At 42.8% G+C, this 10,294-nt stretch overlaps 1 protein-coding gene across 5 annotated transcripts in view; it reads left to right on the forward strand.

The window, feature by feature from the left end:
* The window catches only part of A4GALT (alpha 1,4-galactosyltransferase (P1PK blood group)), a 66,807-nt gene extending 57,969 nt beyond the window's left edge, over positions 1-8,838 (forward strand). For all 5 annotated transcript variants that reach the window (XM_073317198.1, XM_073317180.1, XM_073317170.1 and 2 more), the window contains one exon: positions 1,493-8,838. In XM_073317198.1, coding sequence (XP_073173299.1) covers positions 1,542-2,615 — 1,074 coding nt within the window. In that variant the 5' untranslated portion in view covers positions 1,493-1,541 and the 3' untranslated portion in view covers positions 2,616-8,838. The remainder of the gene's footprint in view (positions 1-1,492) is intronic.
* The last annotated feature ends 1,456 nt before the right edge of the window (positions 8,839-10,294 follow it).

Consider the following 10,294-nt stretch of genomic DNA (forward strand, 5'->3'; position numbering starts at 1 on the left):
AAGGAAGACTGGGGCTAAAGAGGGCTCTTACACCAAACCCATTGACTGGCCAATGATGAAGGTGAATCAGTAAGCTGTAACCCTTGCCTCTAGGCGTGGAGAGAGGCTACACTGAGGGGCAGAGCAAACCTCTGAGGCAAGCCCTAACTGCTCAGAAGCACAGGACTCCCTGAGGCAAAGCTGAAGCTCTGCTACACTATGTAAATCAGAAGAGGGTAAAATAAACTGCCTAGTAGAATGGCCTGGGCAGATCAAATAACTTCTCTTGTTGAATGGCAGGAAATCCTGTCCAGTGAACTCTGAGGAACGACTTGGCCCCAGGCCAGAACATTACGGGGCTAGTAACAGCGGGACAGCAGTAATGTACCCTGGTCCAACTGCAGACTGTGAGGGTAGACAGGCTTCCCCCAACTTGTGGAGATATTCTGCGGGGAGGGGAGAGGTATAGACCATGATAGGGTGCAGGGAAAGGGAAAAGGGCACTGGCTGTTTCCCCATCCATCCGGGAAGATGGTTTTGGTAAAGTGAGGGTACGGGAGCATAGGCCTGTGTTGAGAAGGGGGAGGTGAAATTCTGATTTCGATATTTGCATTGGCAAGGCCTAAATATTAAATCAGGGAGCAGAGCACCAGTCAGAGGAGAGTGGAGCAGAGCCAGAAGTGCGAGGGCAATCTGGATAATGCGCGCTTATTGTGTGCTGGAACAATTTTTGTATAGTGGAGGTTATTGAGAGCCATTGAACCAAACTGTAAGCCCTGCAACAGCATCCCTAGTTCCAGCACCTATGCTTGTGGGACTTTGTAGCAACAAAGCAGCACAGTGGGGTGTCTCAAGGGAGTGAGAGAACAGAACAAGGTCAGCAAAGATCATTGCATGTTTTTCCCACCTAGTAGTTGGGATCTCTTGAGAGGAACATGTGACCTCCCTGACTGGTTTCACTTCAGCAATCAGTGTCAGGAAATGACTGTCCTTGTTCTTATTAAGTAATGAACATCTTGTCCTAACAATTGCAGCTGCTCCACACAAGACTTTTTCCCAGGGTTCTAGGATTGTTTGGATGGCAGCCCTACAGAGACAGTAGCTGCCAATTCCCAGCTCTCTAGAATCGTTACCACGTTAGTCTGGTGAAAAATGTGGTCTGAAGTGAAAGAAAAAGCTAATTATGGGCCAACTTCTGCTCCACGCAACCCCATTGAAATCCATACAGTTGCATGGGTGTAAACAGACAGGAGAATTTGGCGGCATGGTGTTAAAGGAAGCATGGAATGTCCTCTAGTTACACGTTTTGTAAAGCGCCTAGTACAATAGGGCTGCAGTTTCTGATTGGGGCCCCTGGATGCTGCCACAATACAAATAATTAATAATGGTGATTGATAAAATAAGCCGGTGTATTGTGAAAGTTAAAAATATATAATTGCATAAGGTTACAAAATATGGATTAGTGTTAACAGTTTGTATTTTGTGTTTAATAATTTCCTTTATTTTTTTCCAGATCACCCTATTTTTTATTGGAAGAACAAGGCCCCGGGGTAGAGGCAAAAATGTACAAAATGCCCATCTGCGTGCTACAGCTAAGCAGGGTGGTGATGAACCACAAGCTCTGGGCTGTGTTTATCATCACCTTTAAGTTCATGTCCTTTGTCTCCATAATGTTCTACTGGAGAATCACTGAGGATACCAAAAGCAAGAGTCTGCTGTATGGCTTGCCTCTGGAAGTCAAATGTCCTCGATCTGTGCCTTCTCCTCCCCCAGCTGTATCTGGCAGGCCACCTCCACCGCCTGGGGATATATTTTTTGTGGAAACCTCAGATAGAACCAACCCAAGTTTTCTCTTTATGTGCTCTGTTGAATCAGCAGCCAGGGTTCACCCTGAGACCAAAATAGTCATCCTTATGAAGGGGTTGGCAAACAGAAATTTCACTCTGCCAAAACACTGGGGCTTCTCTCTGCTGAGCTGCTTCCCCAATGTGGAAATCCGCCCACTGGACTTGAATGACCTTTTCTCTGGTACCCCTCTAGCTGACTGGTATTCGGTGGCCCAGCACAGATGGGAGCCTTATTTCTTACCCATACTTTCTGATGCCTGTAGAATTGCTATCATGTGGAAATTTGGGGGTATCTACTTAGACACAGACTTCATAGTCCTTAAGAACTTAAAGAACCTCACCAATGTGCTTGGAACCCAGTCCAAATATGTATTGAATGGGGCTTTTCTCTCCTTTGAAGCCAAACACAAGTTCATAGAGCTTTGCATGCAGGACTATGTGGATAATTACAACGGCTGGATCTGGGGGCACCAGGGCCCACAGCTTTTAACCCGTGTTTTCAAAAAATGGTGCTCCATCAGGAGTCTCCGGAGCAGTAAAAGCTGTAAAGGAGTCAGTACTCTTCCCAGAGAAGCCTTTTATCCCATCCGCTGGCAGGACTGGAAGAAGTACTTTGAAGTGGTCAGCTCTTCAGAGCTTCACAGACTCTTCAAGAACACCTATGCGGTGCATATTTGGAATAAAAAGAGTCAAGGAACAAGATTTGAGATCACCTCAAAAGCTTTGCTGGCTCAGCTGCATTCCCACTACTGCCCTTCAACATACGGGATAATGAAGAAGTATTTTTGAAAGGAATTGATTGACTCACCTGTCACCTAATTGAACAAAGGAAGTAGCCAAAACTGTTCAGCCTTCTGAGCAAAAATATACATTTGAAAGTACTTATATCTCTGTGAACCATCAAGCACCAGGCAGTGTGATGTAGTGAAATTCAAAGATAAATGTAGGGCAGGGTGAATGTAGGTTGAACACAGGAGTTAACTAAAGACTGAGCAGTGCTTACCTCGTTTTCCTTCCTTTCCTTACGGTTGGGTCCCTTTACACTACTCTGGCTGTGTAAAGCGACCTTAAGACGGGAGTAAATGTTACAACACTCTGTCAGCATAAAGAGGTCTTAAAGTGAGAGTAAACGGTCTTTATTCTGCCAACAGGGCATAAAGAGGCCTTAGTATAAATGAAAAGCAGGACCCAGTTCACAAGAATCAGCCAGTGAACTCCCAAATATCTCCAAAGAAATAAAGTGAGGGAAGTAGAGGGAAGATGAATTGAGGAAGGAGTTAAAGGGAGGATCAGAAAAGGCAGCAAGGGAAGAGAATAAGTAAGATGAGAGAAGAAGGAAAGGGCAGATTTTTTTTTAAAAAAAAACTTTTTTTTCTTTTTCCTTACTGCAGAAACCAGTGGCCGAAAGGAACTTCCACATGTTCCAGCTTTTATTTTACAAAGCTTTAATTGGACACTTCTGTGTTTACAAGGAGCCATGTGCTGTATAGTCCTTGCTCAGTTCTTAATGGGGCAAATTCCCATTGTCTCCAACGTGAGGTTTGACTGGGTAAGGAATTCAGGGTTTGTCCGAAGGTTTTTGTTTTTTTTTTTTTTTTTTTTTAAATTAAAACTTCTAAGCAGCCATGGGACAAACTTTATTTTAGACTATGGTCAGAATTATGCTATGAAGAGGCAAGTGATGTGTCCAAATCATGTCCTTACTTTCTTCTGATTGGAGAGCTATAAAATGTCACTTCCTTTTATTGGAATGATCTGGGTTTATGTGTGTACACCCACTGCAGTATCTGAGCAACTATTAATCATTTTATTCTCACAACACCACAGGAAGGCAGGGAAGTACCACTCTCTTATTTTACAGATGGAGAACTGAGACAGAGAGATTAAGGATGGGAGTTAGTTGCCTAAATATCTCTGAGGATCTGGGCCTAAGCTCCTTGCCCAAGATCACATAGGAAATACATGGTAGAACTGAGAGTTGAACCTAGATTTTTCTGAACCTCACTTTAGCACCAGAACTGAAAGGCCATGCTTCTTACGCTTTCAAATCTTCTGTGGCATTCTGCTGCTATTTCTGGCACAGAAAGTAGCCTGGAAGTGCAGGGGTCTTCTTTGATTCCCTGAATAAATGCTACTGAAAGCATGAGTGGCTCTCAGACTCTTCCTAACTGATGCGTGGGGCGGGGAAAGACAGTTTATGTTGTGGAAAAAGTTGTCTTTGCAGACTCCCAGCACGGGGATGAGCCCAAGGAGAGACCATGAAAGTTTTGGGACTTTTTATCTTGACAGGAAATTCCAGTTTTCATAAACTCAGTGTAAAATAAATGATGAATTCTGAATTTCCTTTCTTACACAACAGATTGTAGCTGTGTGCTGTTACTAATGGGGTCGTGTAAGCATTACAACATCAGTGAACTATCTGCTCTGTGTGAAGGCAGAGATGAGCTGCCAACAGACCTGTCAGGGGAAGCATAGCAGTGATGGAGGGCAATGAATGGGATGGCTTTTGCAACATTGGAGGTACTTGTCACTGAAAGGGTCAGGTAGAATAAAGTGGTGATATACTTTGGTGGAAAGGAGGGGGAAGCACTGGGTGGAAGAGAGATTTTACTGCTCCATCTCCCAGCTTTCAAGCCTTCATCTGAAGCTTCTGCTGCTGCCACCACAGGGCACCTCTCCTGTCCTTGATTCACCACCCTCCCACCTGGCTGTCTCCGATCTTGAGACTGACTTTGCAAGAGACTGAACATCTCCTGTGAAGTGAATGGGAGCTGAAAAACTTAGTCTCAGAGGAGGCATTCAGCACCTTGCAGGAATGGGCTCTTACTGGTTAAGTTAGATTCAACTGTAGCTTCCACAGTGGGGGGAAAACATGCTGCCTGCCTCTGTCTTGACCACCACGTCTTCCTGCTCTTTGATTCAGCTGTGAGTCTATAGCATGATTTGGAGCACAGCTGAACTGACAAAGAAGCATCAGTAGCTATAAGGGAGGCAGGTTGCCAGCTAACACATCAGTCTCCATGCACACGCACTCTAAAACAAGATGTATAGTAAGAGGGGTCACCCAGGGACACAGACATGTGGTGAGATGGGTTGTTATGGGCGAGTGGAGCATCATCCATCTCCTACCCTGTACTCCGTAAAGGAAACCATAGCACTATAAAATATTTTAAACACCTTGTTTGAGCCTTAAACAGTTGGTTTTCTTATGAATAAAGATGGGCTCAAGCTATTAACTTCAGAGCTAAAAATAAGCTTGTCTGATGTTCAGGGACAGTGGCTGATTCAGTGCTCCATTTCATGAACATGACTAATGCTGAATCCTAATGGGATGGCATCATCTGGCACTTCTGGAAAACTGCTCTAAGTCATGATCCCACCAACACCGCTGACTGCTCTGGCTCTATCTGACCTTCAAGTCTGCAGCTGCTTCAGGGCTTTTTCTGTTTCTCAGCTCAAACACAAGCAAGCACGGATTTGCTCAGCTAAGCGAAGGAAATGTGTAAAACAAAAGACAGCCTGAAGCATAGTAGGACAAAATCTCTTTATTTCTTTCTCTCGGTTTACTTGCAACCACGCAAATAACAGAAACAGCAGAGCAAAAGAACCCTAACCTACTATGGAACTCATCCCCCTCCCTTCACAAGGCTGAGTAATCAGGTGTGGTTTATTTTCCCTCCAAACCTTAGGTCACATTCTTCATTTTACTCTCCTTCTGCTATATGTCCTACAGTCATTTTGGATCTTGTTGGTTTCCCCACAGTCCCCACCTGAGCACATCAAAATACAGAATAGACACTTTTCAAAACAAGTGTACTTACCAAAAACCAAAAATGTCAAAGAGCATAGGAACTGTGTTCCTACACAGACCATGGGTATCCTGTCTCCATCCACTGGAGCCAGTGTTGGCTATTTCAGAGGAAGGCAAACTGTGTACCCATTGTAACTTTGCAACACTATAGGCTGGGGATCTTCCTGAATATCTGAGACATTAGCATTGGTAGCCCTTGAATTTTTTTTTCAGCTTATGTCAGTGCAGCTGCTATTCCTGTCTATATAAATTGATAGAAATACAAGAAATTGCCAGGCTGGAAAAGATCCCTGGTCTGGGTAGTATGGTATCCTATTTCTGGTATTTCTCTTTTACTTGGCCTCAGTCCAGCTGAGCAATGAAATGTTAGCTGAGCCAGGGACAGCCTAATGGTAAAGGCATAACTTAATTTGGTCAGGCTGCATCAGAAAGAGTGCACTTCATTTAGTCACACTCTTTGCCTCTGAATTTCATGTAAAATATAGCACTGCTTATGTGAAAAAAGTGCCTTTTCATATAATGGCTGATTTCTCTGCAACTCATGACCTGTGTAAAGAGCTTTGCACTAATCCCATGTTCTCTCCACTACTGTAAATAGAATAGAGGTCAGTTGTTAAATTGGGAGGAAGTCCCTCTGTTCTAGTAGAACATGGGAAGTTGGGTCAGTTGTGTCCTGCCAGAGTAGCTTGCAGTATATTAGGAAAATTCTAAATTTAGGATTTGGGTGGAACATTGTTGATTTATGGCAGCTTAATATCAGGCTAAAGGAAGAGGCCGATCTAGTCTGCAGTGAAATGCTTAATAAAGGCCTTTGCAAATTAAGGCTCACGTGCCTTGAATATCTCCCTTCTGACTGCTGCCTTATTGGTCCTGATCATACATATAAAAGGGGTGCCCACTGGAATTCAGATGTTTCATTTGCCTGGTGTTTCCTTCTCCATTTTGAGAAAAATCAATACAGCATTTCTCTCTCATCCATGCACGAGGAAACAGACTTGAGCGTGTACTGGTTGTATTTGAGTCACTTGCCCCGATGGTCCCACCTCAAGGGTTAAATAGTAGATCTGGTTTAAAAAAAAAATGGATAGAACACTTTTCTGTCACAATGCAGTTTTGACTAAATCAAAACTTTTTGCAGGAACGGAGAGATTTTTTTTTTGACTAAATTTTGCAATGGGTAAAAGTCGAAACATTTTGTGTTCAGAGTAATTTTGATTTTTGTTTGGCTTTTGGTATTCTATTAAAATACATGTATGTAATGATTTAATATGGTATAAAAGTCACAACAAAATGAATTGAAATGACACTTTTTGAAATGAAATGTTTTTACATTGATGAAATATTTCAAAGCTATTGAAATTAAATGTTTAGATGGTTCCATCTTCATTTTTTTTTCCTCTTAATTTTTGGTTCACAGGAAATTACAAAATTTTGGCTTTTTGTTCTGGTTTGGAACAATTTTTTCTTATTTTATTTATTTTATTTTTTTTTGGTCAGACTCTCCTGCAGAATGGAAATTGTGGCTCCCAACGGGCTGTAATAAGCTGTAATGTTATCTGAAGCACCAGCCAAATGCAGTTCAACGCGGAAGAATCATTATCGAGAAGGGACAGGGGAAATTTGGTTGTGGTTTAAAAAATAAAAATTAAAAAAAAATTCAAAATAATCTGGAAGAGGTCCACTGTGACCTTTTGTTAATCAGATGAGCAAGCATCTATGTCTTTCCCTGAAGACTGTCAAAATGTAACTGGTGCTCCTGTTACTTAGCTTGCACTGAGATATGGAAACTGGTGGGGACTTTCTATAAGCTGTAGCCAGGACTTACACTGATGATCAAAGGTAAAGAGATGAACAGTTAACTGTGATCTTTTCTCACCTTTTTCACGGTGCTGTCTTTATGAGGCAACCTGGGTAAGGATTTTAGCTTCTAGGCAAAGGAAACTCCTGCAATATTGCAGCACCCCCTCGGTGAAAAAGAGCTTTAAAATTGTTTTTGTTTTGTATTTTGGCATGGATAGAGACCACAGGCATCATTTTTATTGCCAGAGGTGTCTTAAGTAGAAATCCTGGCATATTTTAAAATCAAGAATTAGTGCTGCTGTTGTCTGGATTTATGCCATTTGATGCCTTTTCAGAGATGATCTCTTTTACGAAGAGGATTAAACCAAAGCAGCCTTTGGCCTTTTCCTACTGTTCAATGTTTATGGGGGGGGAAATAAATGTAATTTTTACCTTTTTATTTCATGTTTCTACAAAAAAAATTCATTTTGTTTTTCAAGTGATTGTTGGAAACTTTATGTAATCTGCATTAGTTATTGTCAAGACAAGAAATTTTCATCTTATCACTAGAAACAACTTTGATTAAATTTAGCAGTGTTGAAATAGCATTAGGCTAGCTGAGTTTAAGCAATTTTTAAAATATAAATTACGGCCTGCAGGCTGGATGTGTAGACAGTTGGTAATGTCAGTGCAAAATATTCAGCTCCTGCTCTCTATCCAGGGTTATGGTGACCATACAAAATGACTATTTGGTAACCTATGTAAAATAAGCTTGGTGATCTTGGTCCAGAAAATGGACAGATGTCCACACCATAAAAATTGTGTTGCAATTTACACTACTCTTATCAGTGAGGTCAATAATCAAGGCCCTAAATTAGCATTGATATTTTACCACTGACCACCCTCTTAGTCTTAATTGTGGAAAGTTTGCTCTTCCATTGCCCTACCTATATTTGTGGACCTGATCCAAAGCCCGTTGAAGTCAAGGGGAGTCTTTCCAGTGATTTCAATGTTTTTTGAGTAAGGCAATGGATGAATAAAGGACCTTGTGCACCAGTACTGTCATTTTGATCATCAAACTGACTTATTTGCAAAATGAATAGCTCCCAGGTTTGTCCTGTATCTTGTTAAGGTTCAGATAGGCAATGAAATTGGCAGGTTTATAAACACCCAACCTTGCACCAATATACAAATACCTGATAACAATTTTTCAATTATTAAATACTAGCTCAGCTTTATTTCTGTAGCTTTGCAATGGCAGATTGTGTGATCTATTGTTCCCAGAAGTGTATCTGATGATAAAATCATTTCCAGTATGTTCAGATCATGTTAATAATGGCAAAGTGACTGTGACCGAATCATGAATGAAGGGAACAGATTTCACTTTTAATGTGCAAATATTAAACATGTTTAAATATTAAATTGTAATCTTCTTCTTTTAATTGTATGCAGCGGTGTTGTAGCTGTGTGAGTCCCAGGATATTAGAGAGACAAGATGAATGACGGAATTTCTTTTATTGGACCAACTTCTGTAGGGGAGAGAATGACAAGCTTTCAGGTGACACAGAGCTCTTCCTAGACCTGAGGACAAGCTCTGTGTAGCTTGAAAGCTTGCCTCTCTTACCAACAGAAGTTGGTCTAGTAAAAGATATTACCTCATCTCTTTTTCTCTTTTAATTGTTAACCCAATTTCAAGGAAGGGTGGGAAGCAGTGGATCATCTATGACTGCTGCTTGATTGAGGTCTTGTGGTTCTGACATTTTAGACAGTGACCTTTTTAACAAGGTGAAACTGCTGCCCACGGAGGACTGAGAAAATCCAGGTGAGAAAATATAATGGGAAACTATCCATATCACAAATTATGTTTAGTTTTATGATAGAGCTGTATCCCTTGTCAAATTAACCCCATATAAGCTTTAAAGGAAGACAAGATCATTGGGGAGAAGCTAAATGAACTCTTCACATCTTCTCCTCACTGCAGAAGATACAGGGGAGATACACACAGCAGAGCTATTCTTTTGGGATGACAGATAGTGTTGCCAACTTTCTAATGGCATAAAACCATACACCCCTGTCCAGCCCCCTTCCCTGCTCCTTCCCTGAGGCCCTGCCTCTGTTTACTCCATCCCCCCTCCCTCCATCACTTGTTCTCCCCTACCCTCACTCACTTTCACCAGGCTGGGGCAGGGGGTTGGGGTGAAGGAGGGTGAGGGCTCCAGCTGGGGGTGTGAGCTCTGAGGTTGGGCCAAGAATGAGAGGTTTGGGGTGCAGGAGGGGGCTCAGGGCTGGGGCAGGGGGTTGGGGATGTGTGTGGGGGGGGGAGGGATGGGGTCCCAGTGGCACTTTCTGTGGCTCCCAGGAAGCGGCCACCAGGCCCCCTAAGCACATGCACGGCCAGGGAAGTGCCGCATGCTGTCCTCGTACCCATGGGCGCCACCCCCGCAGCTCCCATTGGTCGCAGTTCCCAGCCAATGGGAGCTGTGAAGCCAGCACTGGGGCAGGGACAGTGCACATAACCTCCCTGGCCACCCATGCAGCCGCTTCTGAGAGCCATGCAGAGCTAGAGAAGGCAAGGAGCCTGTCTTAGCCCTGGGCCCCCACTGCGCTGCTGACCGCACTTTTGATGGTCCAGTCGGCGGTGCCAACTGGAGCTGCCAGGGTCCCTTTTCGACTGGCCATTCCGGTCAAAAACCAGACGACTGGCAACCCTAGTGACAAATCTGAAGTATTGTGCCACATTGATGTGTCAGTAGTAGAGGTTTTAGAACAAATTGATAAATTCAACAGTAGTAAATCACCAGGACCAGATGGTATTCACCCAAGAGTTCTGAAGGACCTCAAATATGAAATTGCAGAGCTAATAATAGGAGTATATAAC

Source organism: Lepidochelys kempii, chromosome 1 (genome assembly GCF_965140265.1).
Source record: "Lepidochelys kempii isolate rLepKem1 chromosome 1, rLepKem1.hap2, whole genome shotgun sequence".
Lineage (NCBI taxonomy): Eukaryota > Metazoa > Chordata > Testudines > Cheloniidae > Lepidochelys > Lepidochelys kempii.